Source organism: Acanthopagrus latus, chromosome 13 (assembly GCF_904848185.1).
Source record: "Acanthopagrus latus isolate v.2019 chromosome 13, fAcaLat1.1, whole genome shotgun sequence".
Taxonomy (NCBI): domain Eukaryota; kingdom Metazoa; phylum Chordata; class Actinopteri; order Spariformes; family Sparidae; genus Acanthopagrus; species Acanthopagrus latus.
The window spans coordinates 13,116,334-13,132,966 of NC_051051.1; the positions used below are offsets into that span (position 1 = coordinate 13,116,334).

General features: G+C 41.7%; 2 protein-coding genes across 2 annotated transcripts; both read right to left on the reverse strand.

The window, feature by feature from the left end:
• Positions 1–598: 598 nt before the first annotated feature.
• LOC119031838 (complement component 1, q subcomponent binding protein) lies at positions 599–3,861 on the reverse strand. Its single transcript, XM_037120580.1, has 6 exons — positions 3,462–3,861; positions 2,507–2,657; positions 2,311–2,401; positions 2,087–2,182; positions 1,858–1,983; positions 599–1,400 (listed from the first exon to the last, which is right to left on the reverse strand). The coding sequence occupies exons 1-6, from the start codon at positions 3,712–3,714 to the stop codon at positions 1,251–1,253; spliced, it is 867 nt and encodes a 288-aa protein (XP_036976475.1). The 5' UTR covers positions 3,715–3,861; the 3' UTR covers positions 599–1,250.
• Positions 3,862–5,138: 1,277 nt separating this feature from the next.
• Positions 5,139–13,959, reverse strand: dhx33 (DEAH (Asp-Glu-Ala-His) box polypeptide 33). The gene is made up of 12 exons (XM_037118547.1): positions 13,510–13,959; positions 13,044–13,204; positions 11,682–11,909; positions 11,334–11,504; positions 10,850–11,035; positions 10,566–10,677; positions 9,333–9,492; positions 9,117–9,205; positions 8,904–9,031; positions 8,594–8,797; positions 8,414–8,500; positions 5,139–7,243 (listed from the first exon to the last, which is right to left on the reverse strand). Exons 1-12 carry the CDS (start codon positions 13,718–13,720, stop codon positions 6,935–6,937), a joined length of 2,046 nt encoding a protein of 681 aa, XP_036974442.1. The 5' UTR covers positions 13,721–13,959; the 3' UTR covers positions 5,139–6,934.
• Between the last annotated feature and the right edge of the window lie 2,674 nt (positions 13,960–16,633).

Genomic DNA, 16,633 nt, shown 5'->3' on the forward strand with positions numbered 1-16,633 from the left:
TTCAAGGAGCTCTGTTCATTTATTCAAGTACTGACCACAAGATATAAGTGCACACTTTTTAAGTCCGTCTTGAAACAACAGTCCGTCACTGAGTGAACACTGAAGCAGGTTGTGGTAATTGTTTCTCTGCCCATGCTAACTAGTAACATTCTTACCTGGTGAGAGACTAAATCTATAGGCCCCGCACTGTGTGTGTCATATTAACTGTATTTCTGTATCAGCAGTTGGACAAATGTGTGCATGCATCTTGCACTCTAAGTCGCAGATGTTTTGCAGTAGAAAAATGCATCCCCCCCCTTTTACTTTTACCCAAGATTATTAAGGACAATGTTTGGAAAATGTTTTAAATATCTATATGATGTTTACTTAAACAGAAATATTCAGTATTCTTCTTCAAATGTTTGCTAACACTGTTTACTCAAGGCCTGAAACCCAGATGTTCAAACTATGTTAGTCTCAAACTGGGCTACATCCATAGTACAGGGCTTTTACGGCTTGGTATTTCTACTGAGTGCAACATGGCCACTTCTGCTTTTCAAACACAGGTCAGTCAGTAATGGTCTGATATACTTAGCACAAAAACAAAAACACCATAAAATAATTCATTAATATCAAACTCTTTTATTGGACACTTATCTTCCATTCTCTGAAGACGCACTGACTTATGCCTTCAAATTTAGCCTTCACATATTACGGTCTAGGAGTCGTTTCAATATTAGAAGACGCCAACTCTCTCGCAAATCCAGCCAGAAGTAAGACTCAAAGCAGGACTGTCAAGCCGTAAAACCAGAAGCTGTCACATACATGTGAGTGATGCGAGTGAGGACTGATTTTTCATTTTGTGGAGTTATTGTTTGGATTTCCCATCTTGACAAAACATCCCTTTATTGGCTTGAGGATAGTTGAACATTCACAGATACTGACTGTATTACAAAATAACCCCCTCAGTAAATTTCTTACGATGATGATAATTTCTGATTCTGAATTTAAACTATACCTCCTTTTAACTTACAGAAAAATAAACTTACATTTTAACATAGAAAACACATTTGCAGCCAAATGTGACAACTTCTGGCAACATGGTTCACTGATCACAGACAGTAAAGCAAGTAACAATCAGTCTCTTTAGAGTGCCAGAGCTATCTATCAATCAGTGCTGTAACACTTGCTTTAGTCTTACTGGTTTATTAGAGGCCAACTTGGCCAGGAGGTGTATTGAATAAAAGGTAAGATGTTGGTTATATGTAACCTTAGTTACATTTAACAAATCCTTGCAGGTTTTCCAGGAACTTGATGTACTCTTGATGCTCGACAGCGGTGCTCAGCTCCATCAGCTCATCAGCAAACGTGTTGTCAACCCCCCGGTCTGCCAGGAAGTCCATCAGGTGGTCATACAGGGCCTGAAAACCAACACAATTGAAATGAGTCAAATTCAACATAACTTTGATCTGCTTCGTTATTGGTGGGGTTACGAAAATACAGCCAAAGCACCTGAGAGTTAGACATCATCTGCACATGAAAACAGCATGTAAAGCCCCAAATATTTTCACATGTAACTGATAACAAAACCAAGACTGTCGGTGAGTTTTATCTTCTGTATGTTGTGTTTGAATGGAGTGTGTTTTACAATGTTTGACTGGTTGAATGGGCGCTGTCAAATGATCGGCTTTTGGTGGAACGGGCTGGGGCTAGCTGGTTAGCATGCTAACTGCAGTAGATATCTCTGCAAATGTAGAGTCCTTGACATTGTTTCTTCAGATTCTGCTGATATTTCAGTTTAAAACCCTAACCCTAACTCTGGCCATATATATGTGTGTGTATTAAGTTATTATGATCTTCTGTTTACTCAAATCTTACCCAGTCCAGAGAGTCTGTGTTGAGTGTGTAGCTCGTCTCCTTCCACTCAGTGTCTCCCTCAGGTTGGAAGCTGACCTCTCGGATGGCAAAGATGTCACTCTCCTCTTCTCCTTCACCATGACTCATCTCCAAAAAGAAAATCACAGAGTTGAAATTTAACTCTCAAACTGAACTGTCAAGGACATATGATATCTTAATTCCTTTGTAAATAAATACAGTCTATGCTTACCTCATCCTCAGGGAAATGGCAGTCAAACACTAGGGAATGTTTTGCACCCTGTTTTGTTACTTCAACAACAAAGTTGGGCGTTGACACAATTTCTGGCTGAAAAGAAAAACAGGATTATAAATCATTAATATACTCACATTATAATGTTAACAGCTTCAATGAGTCATTTTCTATTTTAAGCACATTTCTTTTATTCAATAACCATAATTTTTGTTGCAACTCACCTCTTCTTCTCCCGACTTCTGCTGTCCTTGTTCGGCCTCTTCCTCAAAGTTAGGAGGAATGCTGTTATTGACATTGAATGTGACCGTTACCCTGTAAAATAAAAAAAAAGTATAAGAATAAGATGGATCAATAGCTTCCGAGTTTGCTTTAATTGTCAGCAAAGACTGGACAACTACCAACTGCAACCAGCCTTACTTCTCTCCAGAAATAGTTCTGATGAGTTTAGCCTCTGTGCCGTTCATCTCCAGGTCCCATCCTCCGGACATTTTAGGAAGGCTTTTGTTTTTCTGGATTTTCCTCTCCTCTTTGATTTCATCGGACAGGAAATCGCCAAACGCTTTGTCACCTGTGGGAAAAAAAAGAATATATAGGATCATAGTCTGTGTAAGTGCAACTTAAATCTTTCTTCTCCCGCAGCCAATGAAAGACAACCTTCATTAGCTCAGCGTTAATTGATATCTTTCACTTTCACTGTAATAGTTTTTTTATTTGGTCCTGGCAGTTGTCAAGTTTATCAAAAGAGCACTCTAGTTTCATCATGGGGTGTCACACAATGACACTCTTTTGTCTTTAAATTACAATATTTCATTTTTAGGCAAAAAAGAAAAAAAGATACGAAACTATCATCTACATAATATACACATGTTGACGTTACAGTGTGTAAAATAATAAAACAGGACATCACATGTTCTTCACATCACTTCTCATCGGTCCTCCACTGACCGACCTTTAAACCTCAACCTGGATCCTCATCCAGCGACCTCACATGGGGACACACGGCAAACACATAAAATAAGAACTACCTTAAAAAACTGGTTGTTTATAACTAGATTTTATTAATTTGTTACTGATTCTGGTGACACCTACAGACATGTTTCAAGGTGAATGCTAACAACCTGCACACAGTGAGAGGATGCTAACGTAATTTAGCGGGTCGCAAATGTGAGTGCCGACAACATTCCTGACAGGTAAAAGACCCGAAATGAGTTTGGTGTTTGATTGCTCAATGTCTTTAAAAAATATTATAAATATTTTAATGGAAGTCGTTAAACCACGGCTAGCACGTTTATCTCTTGCCGTGTCATATCGCTTGATACGACGCGAGCTAACATTAGCTAGCTAAAACGCACACTTCTAACTCAAACGTTACCTTCTGTGTGCAGTCCTCCACATCCACACGATACCGAGGGGTTCAACACTTTGGAACTAAACAGTTTGGTTCTGTATCCCGAAGAGGCTCCGTTGTTGTTCAGCATCCAGAGAGACCGGGTGAAGGGCCGAGCTGTTGCCGAGCTAGGTGAGCGCAGCGTCGGGCAGCTGAGCGGCAGGGCTCGGGCTGTGGACGTGGTGGCTGAAGAGACGCGGACAGCGGCTCCCACCGCGCGGACCACCGACTTCAACATGACTGTAACGAAATATAAAGACGCGTGACTACACAATAAATTAGCCTGACAGCTACGACACACCGGCTAGCACCCAGTTACTGCTGCTTCTGGAAGATTACTGAACACACGTGTGGAAGGACACATTGACCTATCATAACTATGACCTCTGAACCGGAAGTGATACTTCAGACGCGAAAGAAGTGTTTATTTAAATTAAAACATTAAAAAATATATAGTAGACATATTGTATGAACACCCAGTCCAATCTAATCTAATCTAATCTAATCTAATTAAGTAAATTATATATATATTTTAAAAAAAGGTTTAGGTAAGGAATTTTTTCAACCTTACCCAACAGTGCCCCCCTGTGGCTGAATAAAGAAACAGGGTTACAGGTTTAATGTGCGTCTATCTGTCATGAATGTGTTTGTCTTCCCTCTGCTTCAGCACCACAACTTCCGCAATCCCTTCTGACAGTCAGTACATCTCAGCATCTATCCAAAAGAGACCTGAGACGTAAATGTAAATAAATTAATCTAACAAGCTGTCTCCCATATAATCAAGGGTGCTTCCCTGACACGAAAAGCTGCGCCAAGCAAAGCCAATATCCATTTCATAAAATCTGTTTCTGGCTCCAGTGGACATGGGCATCATTGAGGGAAAGGTTGCATCATTTAAAGTGCAGTGTGTTTTACTGTAATAGGGCGAGTTATTTGCATCATCTAGACATGAGGCCCTGCGGCCAGAAGATGGCACTGTTTTCAAACATCTAACTCAGGACTCTGACTATATCTGTTCTCTCTCACACATCAACTTTAATTTTTTTTTAAAACATAATTTAAATATAATTTCAGCCACTGGATGGTTGGTTCATGCCTTTACGCATCTTTCAAGTTTTGTTTTGTTTCACTTCCCCTCCAGAGTGCACTGAGCATCACCTGGTGCCTGTCACTTTAATAGGAGGATGTCTTTTTCCTGGTAACAAATCAGAGAAATAAATGTATTATTGGTCATCAGCTGCTGTAACCAAGTTGTGATTGACTGAAGATGCATTTCACTGCTCTGTTTAATTCTGGAGTAATCAAACATTTTCCCTTGGAAGCCCAATACTGGAACGTAACAGTGGGCCACGGGCCAAAAGCAAACACTTGTGCTGTGTTATTTATACAAAATGGTGCTGGGCTCAGTGTCCCACCATGCTCAGATTCAGAATAACAATTCCTATGTAGGGATCCCACATGTTTAAGGGGCATTTTACCTCACAAACAAAGACAAAGATTATAATTATCTCTATTCAAATTCATTTTTTATGTTTTTTTTGTTTGTTTTCCTGTGAACATCTGGAGGGACAAATCAAACCTTATGATGGGCCAACTTTGACGATTTGGCATAATTCAGAAATGTGTCAAATGTGACATGACATACTGACAATACTCTTCACATGCAGACTTGTTCTGTGAGACAGTGACAGTATTTTTTTATTCGAAATTATACCAATAGTTGTCAAGTAAGACTTTAACAAATCAAGTATTAAATATACTCTTAATAAACTCATCAAAGGCGTGCATTTGATCTTACAAACTTCATAAACATGCAGATCTTAAATGGCCTACTTTTCCTTTGTGCATGAAAACAACAAGAAACCTTATAAAGAACATGAAGTGAACATACAACCTCTGTGTTAGACAGTCTGATGATTCTCTACAGCAACCCCAGATGCATTTGGCATTTTTAAAAGTGAGAAACAATTTATGTCACTTATTCAGATTATCGTGTATATTGTACAATCCTGAGTCCAGTGTAAAAAAAAAAAAAAAAAAAAAGACAAGAGGAGCATCCATTCTATTCCTCCACAGGGTGTCGACTCTACAAAATATGAAAGACCTGAGAGGTCAGATCGTTAACTATAATCTCCATGCATTGCATACATTTGTTGTCAGCATACAGCCGTGGTTAGTCTGTGCAGAGGCTGAGTCAAATACGACGGCAAAGAGTAGAACCTGGAGAATAAGGCATGCTGCTTCTCCTGATGTGCATGGACTAGAGGAACCGGTGATACAATCATAGAGTGAAAAAAGGCATGCATGAGATAACAAGACGAGCGCGGCGTGGGGAGTAACTATCAAAGTGAAATCATGTCTCTGTGACATGTAGAAAAACGCTTATTTTAGCTTTCTTATAATCTCATAGATGTAGACAAATGTACTGTCCTTGCATATTTAAAACCCTTTAAGACACTTTGTACGAACCTACAAACTGCATGGCGCCAGGGCTCAAGTCAAGTCTGCATCTCTTAGCTTCTGAGAAGAGGCAAACAAAATGTGACACGTCAGCCGACCCTCCACTTCTATTCAACAGGGCCGCAACTAACATTGTCAATTCAGCTGTTTATTTTTTTTCTCTCGATTATTAGATGAGTTGTTTGGTCTATAAAAAAAATGTCAGAAAAATGTTGGTGAGTGTTTCCCAAATCCTAAAGATGACATTCTCAAATGTCTCATTTTGTCCGAAACTCAAATATATTCAGTTTACTGACATAGAAGAGGGAAGAAACCGGACAACTTTCACAGTCAAGAAGCTGGAATCGGAGAATGTTGCTTTTTTTGCTCTACAAAAAATGACTCCAGTGGATTAATCGCTTATCAAAACAGTTTGTGATTAACTGGAGTAGCTGACAACAACTTTATTAAATGTTGCAGCTCTGTTATTTAATGTTGCACGGAAAACAACAACTGCTAGCTGGTCTTGCATATGAATGTAGCATCGTATTTTGTGAAAGTGATACATCTGATTAGATCAGATTTTGAAGAAAGGTGAGGTGTGAGGTTATCTGTGCTGACAAAATGCATGCATATGTGGTAAGAACTGATGCACGCCACCTTTAAAAAGACTGTCTTCTTTGTTAGGTGTGAAACAGGTGGCCGAATGGCATGATGAAATACTATCAGGCAGAAGAAAGACAGTTTAAAAATCTGAATGACAGTCATAAAGGAAGTCATAGTTGTGAGGCCTCAGTATGCAGAGTTCTGCTGCAGTGACACATGCCAAATGCTTGTCAACTGGGAGGTAGTGATCCAGAGAAGTTTTACTGCACGGGAAATGTTCGGTTCTGATTCGCACTGGTTATGAAGCGTCTTCAACCAGATTCAGAGAATACATTTTCCAGTTTTATAGCCGCTGGGTGGTTTGAGGGGAGGCGTCCTCGCAGAGATCAGCTCCAGTCTCCGTTTCTCCGTCGTTAGCTCTTGGTCGGTCGGAGTTTGCGGCCAAAGTACTCCGGCGCCGCCTCGAGCAGCCAGTCGGCGTCCACCAAACACAGGTCTCTCATGTAGCAGCGGGACGTGTGCAGCAGCTCGTTGAAGACCACGTATGCTGGCTTGGCCTGGAAGAGGACGGAGGAGGGGTGGATGGCCACGGGCTGGTGCGTGTCCAGAGCCAAGTAGCTGCCGTCGGGTTGGAGCTCCGCGGCGTTGACGAACATCCCGTGGGCGAGGCAGTGGCGAACGTTCCCCGTGTCCGGCCCACATGACTCCAGCTTCAGATTCAGCTGGCAAAACAACAGAACAGGATGTTTGTTCAAAATGTTGATTTACTATTTAGTTATTAATATGTTCAAACAGGCTGCTATTTAACAACTTGACATAAGGAGAACCGCTCCTGCAACAAGCTGCATCTTGTAGTCTTAGTGTTCAGTGTTTGCTGTGTGGCTTGATTTAGAGGGTTCAGTTGGCTTTGTACCCCTGGCAGTTTGGAGTGATGTAAGTCATAAATAAACAGGGAGGGCTGGAGTCGGGTTAGCAGTAAGCCGTAGAGTTTGTCAGATAAAAAAAAAAAAAAACATGCTGGCGCTCTGAATGAAACAAGCAAGTCCCTGAGCTTTGTTTTCTAAATTTCAGCCTGGAGCAGTGACGTCTCCCCTGCGCTTCCTGACCACACACACTGGAGGATGACGCAGGATATTTCAGATGCAGCAGTCTACTACCCAATCGTTATTATTAAAATGATGTGAAAATATGTCTTTTCATTGCATTGTTGTTGTTTTAGTAAACAATCACAACATTATGCAACCGCTGTATCTTAAAATAGAAGCTTCAAAATCATTTTGATTGTGCATTAACCCACCGCCCCTTTCAGTGAGGGGGTAGAACCCAATGCGTAATGCTTTACGTCAGTACATCACACAGAGTGCGATCAGGGATTTTGGTGGATGTCAGTCTGATTCCCTCCGCTCTGCTGCTCGCCCTCAACTCTCCTTGGTTTATAGAGTTTCCTGAAAGCAACCACTAACTGCTGTGTGCTGTAGCTACAAGTTAGCTCTTCTAACTGACTGTGCATCTAGAAACACCAAGGAGGTGTTGGTGTTTGCGCTGCAGAACCTGGGATTTGTATTTATGAGAGTTGGGTGTCGCAATAACGAACAGCTGGGACGCCAAATCACACAACATGAGTATGCAGGTGCAGTATGTAAGAATTTAAACTGATAATGCTTAAAATATAACAAATGATCACTAGAAACTGCCAAAACTTCTTATATTTTGCTCCTTTAAGGATGTAAAATCTTGCGCACAGGTGTAGCAAATAAGACGATGGGTTCATGAATGGTGTGTGAGTTGAACGAATGTGACAATGAGTTGTGATATTGATTTCAGGTGATTTTGCCCAACACCACACAGAACAATCACACACACCGTATTCATAAGAATTTTCAGACGGGTACCTTAAGGCAGATATCTTTGAGTTGGGCCTGGACATCTTTGACCAGACCCATGTTCCTGCTGTTGACAAAGTTCTCCCGACACCACTCCTTCAACAACAGACAAACACGGGATTAGAAATACACACACAATTTTACTTCTGGATTTCACTTTTCCTTCCCTACTTGTCCAGCTTCGCTCACCTTATTGCCGCTGACTTTCTTGAACGCTCTGTAAATGTTGAGCAGCGTGATGTGGTCCCCCTCACTGGAAGTGAACTTCTTGCGTGCAGCAAGCACCTCCTCGCGCCGGGCAGGAGGGTTGTACAGCACAGTGTCCACTGACAGCAGAGACACAATGGTCAAAATCTCCTCGGAACAGGAGTAGTCGGGGGACAACAGGATGGTCTGGAGACGGAGCGAACAAGGCATGGATGTGTTACAGCAAATTCTGCCTGGGTGATCCGACAGTATGAGTGTGTGTTTGTGTAATGCATTTGTTAAAACTTTTCACCTTGGCGTATCTGGGCTCCAGAGGGAAGCTCGCCATCTTCTTTCCCAGAGCGGTGAGGAAGACCTGCCCGTCCTTCCTCTCCACAGCTCCCAGCAGCTCTAAATGCTCCACGGCGGAACGGACGGCCTCTAGGATAAACACGCACAGGTTAACCTACAACCCTGCTGGATGAATGGAGGTGTGCAGCGTGACTCACGTACAACAGCACTGTACCTGGAGAAGGTTTGGACATGAAATCAAAATTCATCACATCAGGAATCCCCAGAGCCATGAGCTGAAGCATCACACCGGCCAAGTTACACCTGCATCGCACACAAAAACCACAGGCCGATCAATCACACTGACCTAAATAAATCAACACATGGGAGGGACTCAGCGCATTACACTGAGCTTCATGAGGTGTGTGAATGTGAAGCGGTCCGTCAGTACCTCTGGATCTCAGGCACGGTCATCGGGATGAGGCTGTCAAACTCCTGCTCGGTGTAGAGGCGGTAGCAGGAGCCCGAGTCTTCGCGGCCTGCCCGGCCTGCTCGCTGCCACGCCTGGGCTTTAGACACCCGCTGCACCGCCAGCACCTCCAGCCCGCTGTCTGAGAGTCACACAACACATGTACCATTAGAGGAGGGCTAAACACAGCTTACTGTTTGTATTAGAAATATACTTTATTTCTGATGTCATGGTTTAGAGGATGTAACAATTTGTTACAGTAAGAGGAGGGATCACAGTGGTCAAATCACGAATAAAGTCAATTATCAAGTACAGTATAGTTATAAACATGTAATCGGGCACATTTGAGCAGCTCATTTCTTTAAAGACTTTGTTTCACTTTACAAAGTTGCTACTGTCAGGGGTGGAGGAAGTACTCAGTTCCTTTACTTCAATAACTGTACTTTACAATAATAAATAAAACTGCTCCTTTACAAGTCAAAAAACCTGCATTCAAACTCTCATTGACGTATAACTTTAGATGTCTTATCTGATAAATATACTTAAAGATCAAGTGTGCAGGATGTAGTAGCGCCTGGTGGTAATTTGGCAGATTGCGACCAACTGAACATCCCTCACCTCACCCTCCTCCATAGTGGATAGTAAAAATATCTGCTTCCTGTGTAGATATAAAAGGCTCATTCTGAAGTAACAAACACAACTTCTTTCAGGTGAAAATATTCTGATGAAAACACAACTATAAATATTATATTCCATAACTGCTGATAGATCTTTAACCTTACACACTGGACCTTCAAAAGTACCAGCAGTAGTAGTGACCGATCCATTAATTTGTACACAGCGTTTTTCAGATATCGCCGCTCAAAATGGAGCTAGATTTAATTTGATATACAGTTAGCTAGATTAATCCGGGTTAGGGTTAGGGGTCGCACCACTTCAAAGGGTAACCAAGCATATCTGAGGAGCTGTGTGATGATTAATGAGAGAGGAAAGAAGAAGAAACAAATCTCTGATACAAGAAACTAAATTCATTCTTTCTATAATCTTTTCTTTGGTGTGAAATATGAGACGCCTTAAAATTTTATTATAAATTTCATGGACATACTTAAATTGCACTTGAGTAACTATACCTATTTACTTTGAAGAGGAAATAACAGCCTCTTTGATAAAAAAAAGGTTGGTTTCCTCAGAATGTGTGTGATGACTGAATCTGACCTGGATTGAAACGCTTGGCCTTCACCATCCCCGTGTCTATGACGTATTTGATCCCAGAGATTGTAACTGACGTCTCTGCAATGTTGGTTGACAGGATAACCTTCCTGGATCCCTGAAAAAGGGTTAAAATTATATGAAAATAAGGCAACGTTATATGACACTTCTGTCACTTACATGGCAGTAAAGCTAAAACAATGGCAGAAAACAGTCCACAGATAAAGAGACTGTAGCTATTTCTTCGCATTCGTGCCTTTTTGAACTGATTCTTTCTCCTGTGTGTTTACCTTGGGAGCCGGCTGGAAGACCCTGAGCTGCTGAGCTGGAGGCAGAGACGCGTACAGAGGGATAACTACCATGGGACCGCAGCCGTCAGGCAGATGCTTAGCGATGTCCCGGCACGTTCTCGCCAGGGCCTCGATCTCCTCCTGACCCGTCATGAACACTAAGATGTCGTGGGACGGCGGGGCCTCCTGTGCACAGACAACGAGACAGTGTTTCGTTTCAGTGTCAGGAAGAATCATCGCAGAGCGCGGACACGCACGGACGAAAACTGTTTGCTCACAGGTTTGCGTTTCCTGTAATGCTGAGGGAAAGGGAGTCTTTTCGGTTTAGAGTTGACTTAAATTGGAAATACAGCTGATTCCACATGAGAGATCAAGTAAGAAACATTGCCTGTTGCAATAAAAACACTACACAAAGGATGAACTAAGACGTCGGTAAGCCACCGCAATTTTTTTCCCCTGCTTGAGGGCCTATATTAAGGAGTACCTGATGGATCTGGAAGACTGAGACGAGTGCAGCCTGCAGGTAGTCTGACTGGGCCTGCTTGGTGTAGTAGATCTGAATGGGATGCTGCCGGCCCTCCAGGTACAGAACAGGTGACTTGTTGAAGTACTCAGAAAACAAATCCACATCCATGGTGGCTGACATCACTACGACCTGTGTGGGTTACACGAAATAAAGAAGCGGCACTGTGGGATTAGGGTGAATATCAGGAGAAGAAATGAGCTTAAAGAAATGAACGAGGAGCAGGCTGTTTATCTCACGCAGCGAGGGGGGGATTAGCCCGGCGTTTTCTATGAGGGTGAATATCTACACCTTGAACTGTCCTCCTACCTTCAGGGGAATCTTATTCAGCTCTCTGCGCCTGCGCTGAGCGGTCTTCACCACGCCGAACAGCACGTCGGTGTGCACGGTGCGCTCGTGAGCTTCGTCCAGGACCACCACGGTGTAGCGCAGCAGTAAGGGGTCTCCGATGGCCTCGCGCAGGAGCATGCCGTCTGTCATGAACTTCAGCTTCGTCTCAGAGGAGGTGACATCCTCGAAACGCACCGTGTAACCGACCTGAGAAGAAACATGCAGATTTATTCCAAACAGCCAAGGAAGACCTCAGCTGATATAACTTTATCTAGTCAAATATCTGTCACAATAGTGCATAAATAAATACTTTTGTTACATCAATATACAAACACGTGCATACAGTATGTTGGTGGAATAAACTGAGCATTATCGTACTTTGCGATGAAGACCTGCATCATTATAACGCTGTGAAGTTTTCTGACTCTTCTTAAGAGTGGGTCCCCATTTTGTTTTTGTCTGCACACAAACTGTCCCACTGATCTCCAGACAGTGGTTATTAAAGGCCTTTAAACACCAAATAGTTTCTTTTCATACGCATTTCTTAAATCCATCATTCAATAAAAAACATTACACACAGAGTCCGATGCGCTATTTATCCTATCCGTTGCTAAAATTCAAAATACGAGACAGGTATAGCCATCAGGCATTGGAAACACTTTTGCGGAACTCTCACTTCTTGAACGTAGAACATTTTCAGACATAAACAACTTGGTGTGCAAAGGCCTTTAAAGGAGCACTATGTAGTTATGGGGAAGACATTTTTTAAAAAAAATTCTGCCTAAAAAAGTGGATAAATAAACTGTTTTCATGACTGAATAAACTGAATAAACAACCTGACCTTAAAAGACAACAAAATTTCATGCTGTTTTACTTTGTTGTGGTGGACCCTGCCACCTTTCCAGCTTCAAACAGAGTTCTTGGGGCCTTGTTTTCCTTCTTGAGTTTGAATTTCTTCTCCAAAACCACATAGAGCCTCTTTAGGTACTGCAACAATGAGTTAATTAATCCAATAGTTAACAAAGGGACAATTAGAAAACTAACTATTTTGGAAATGGAATTAAATATATATTTTCTTCTGCATAGATGTCAAACATTTTCTAGTTCAATCAATATTTAGTCGCAGCACTGAGTCTAATGTGGCAGGAAGTTTTCGCAAATATTTCCTGAGGAAGGAGAAGCATCCATCAGGTTTGTTTGTCCTCCAGGATACACACAACGAGGTTCGGAAGGATAACAGTGAACGTAATCTCACTGCTTGTATCCTGGTGAACATGCAGGGCCCCTTTAGCCCTGAACAGACTCATCAGGCAGGTGGGGGAGCCTGTCCATTGTGCGTACCAGCTTGCCAAGCTGAGTCCTCTTCTCCTCTGCCACCCTTCCTGCCAGGGAGATCGCTGCCACTCGCCGGGGCTGAGTGATGGCGATGATGCCCTGTCGTCCGATGCCGGCCTCATACAGGTACTGGGGGATCTGAGTGGTCTTCCCAGAGCCGGTCTCCCCTGATGTGTGAGAGAAAGTGGGTCAGGTTAGAAACAGAGCAGGTGCTACACTTTGGATCTATAGAGCAGGGATGAGCTTTTCTAAGACAGATGGAAAATACTTCAGGTTTACACTGTTCAATGTTACGATTCAGAAAAAGGCACATGTTGAAATTTTCAGAAATAAATCTGAGCTGTGCAGCACCACCGAGCTGACAACGTGTGTGTGTGTGTGTTTCAGGGTGGATTCTCCCTTTAACTGAGCAGCACAACAGAAGCTAACGCTGGAGCTAAATGTTAGCTAACAGCAGCACAGAGCGGCTCACCTATCAGAATAGCATTGTGAAGCTGTCTCAGTTGGTTCAGCAGCTGAGGTTTCGCCTGGTAGATGGGAAGCTGTTTCCTCTGGACTTCTATCGGAGTGGTTGCATTTCCCTTTCTAGGCAGCAGCATTCCAGGCTTATTCTTATCGAGACGGAAAAAAACAGACCCCGGCTTAAACCTTTTAGCCGGAGGAGGGTCGGGGTCGTGGGGCATGGTCTAGAAAAAGTGACTCTGGGAGCAAAAAAGCTTCGCGGCTCTTCCTTGGGAGTATTTTTAACGACCTAGAAAGAAACAAAAAAAGTTTTTATCATGCTCACTGACAGACAGGTGAGCGTCACTGCGGTTGTTTTGCTACCTCGTCAAAAAACGTCCCCACGTGGTGTAAAATCGGCGCGGACGTTTGACGTCATGCGTCGCGTGTTAAATTTGACCCGTGTACAGCCTGTCAGGTACGTTCACGACTTTGTACTTATTTATTCAGAAAATTCAAATGTGCAAACGGCAATTAATTCGTTTTTTTTGAGTAAACAGACACTTCTATACATAATATAAGACAAAATAGAAATACAATTAAAACCAAAGGGGGAAAAGGTCAAACAAAATGATCATTAAAATAGAAAAAAGGAAAATAAAAGATAGATAAAAATAGATCAAGGGCTTACATGGGTACAATTACAGCTGTGTACACTCGTGTTACAAACTTTGGCTGTGCACACTGTTCCAAACACACACAGGCAGAGTGGGTCGTCTAGTAAATGTAAGGTCGCTGGTTTGAATCCCTGGCTCCTGCAGCTGCCAGAAGTGTCCTTGAGCAAGATGCTGATCCCCAAATTGCTCCTGATGAGCAGTTAGCAACTTGCATGGCAGTCTCTGCTAATATGATTAGATTAGATGGGCTTTATTTATCCCACAGCAGGGAAGTTCACTTGTTACAGTAGCTTAAGATGCACAAGCACAGGAAATATAACCAGACAAATATATGTAAAATTAAATAGAAAATAAATAGAATGAATCATATATTTATATAAAACAAAAACATATTTCCAAAAAAACCCAATAAGATACTTACAAAAAGCAAACAAGTGAGTGTAAAGTGATGCTCTGAGCGATGTGTAGACTGGAAAAGCGCGATAGGAAAGGAAGTCCATTTTCACTATCTGACTGTAATACACAATACTATTTGTATTGAAATTTGTATTAACTATTTCATAGTTTATGAAATATGAATTATTATTCATCCATCTAAACCATCCTTATGGAAGATATAAAATGCCAAAGTACAAACTAATTGAAATGGAATTTACTTTGTAAATTAAAGTCATATGTTAAACTGAGGCTTGTTCAAGCTATAATATAAGTTTTACATGACACATTGAAAATCAAACCACAACACTGAAACCAAAATAAAAATTTCCGCTGTGCGTCACTGTCATCCAGCAGAGAATACCACAGACCTGCCAGGACTGGGGTGATTTTGAGTGCGGTCGCTCGATGTAAATTGCAAGATTACATGTGAAACTCAAAAAGCCGTCTCAGCCGACACAAAACTGTCACACCGCAGTTATGACAGACAGCCTTTCACATTACAAGAGTGATAACTGTGGGTTATCAGCTGCAGGGGCAATAACATGTATGATGCTTTTAGTTCCACTGGCTGTCTGCATACTGAAGTGATGGGCTGTGCTGCAGGAAGCTGCACAGTGACAGTCTCTTGATGGTAGTGCTGGTGGACTTCTGTTGGCATTATCTAATCCTGTACTATTAAACCAGTCAGTGTTTATTTGAAGGCAACACTAGCTAAGTAGCACTAAAGCTGTCAGCCCCTTTCAAGAAACCTGCCAAAAAGATCCTTTCATTGTAACTTTCATTGAAAAGGAAAATCCATATCACAGTGAAATTATTTTATTGTATTTAAGTAAATTGAATGACTTGGCCTTTTAAAGATATATGTAACATTTATGTATTACAGTTTCTCTCGATTGCTTATGTGAAATGTCAAGAACCGACTACTTTTGTTGTGTATATTGTTGAGTTGATCATTTTCAACAATGTACAAACCCGCACAAATGAAAATTCCTAATTTTACTCATGGTAACGGCGCGCTTTATTTAGTTGTTTGTCTCCGTAACTTCGTCAGAGAGATACGTCAGAGAGCGCGGAAGGAAGTCAGCGAAGAAGACTGAACACATCGTGAATAAAACTTAAATTCATTAACTGCTCCGAGAACAATTTTACACGAGTCCCGTCAGATAGATTTCCATCGGTGGTGGTGGTTGTTTCACAGCTACGACAAGTGCTCCAACGATCAGTCACAATCAGAATCGGAATTCCTTTATTAGTTCTGCAAATTTGTGCAACACAGCAGTAATATTACAATCAACAATAATTATAGTAAAAAATAAACAATATAATGAAAATACATATACATATACATGCGATCACACACTTCTTCACAATGTCACAAAACTACATGTAAACAGTCAAATACACTTTGTAATGTGTATTGCGTGTCTCTTTATTCCTTTTGTTTGAATTGTTTGAGGGTGTTTTAAATCTTCCATATGTTTTGAGCTTTGACAAAACAGGTCACGGCTGTGTTGATCTTGGACGCAGCCACCAGGTGGCTTTACTTCACACCGTAAATCAGCTTTGGGAGCCAGTTGCAGTTTGTATGTGTGTCTGCTTCATATGAAGTCTTTACCATTTACATCAGATCCTGATAAGCCCTCTGATGATAGATTCCGCCTGCTCTAATCTGGCCGAGAGGAGACCACAGACGTTTGATGGACACGTTGTAATCATATCGTCACTGCACGATTCCCATAAAAAGAATCACTGGACTACGATTTTGGATTATTTGCCAGTCTTGCTATCAATAATATTACATGTAAATCCAATTTAACTTGTAATAACAGACCAAAGTCTGTTGGTACAAACATCAAGCGCATGAGACAAGCAACTGTTTTCAGGAAACAGTTTGTAACCGGAAAGAAACAGCATTATTTAAGTTTACTGTATTATTAAGGAGGATGTACACAATAAGGATCCGTCAGTGGCATTTATTACTGCTAAAAAGTATTTATTTTATCATATGTTACACTGTGCTCTCATGTTCCGCTTTGATTA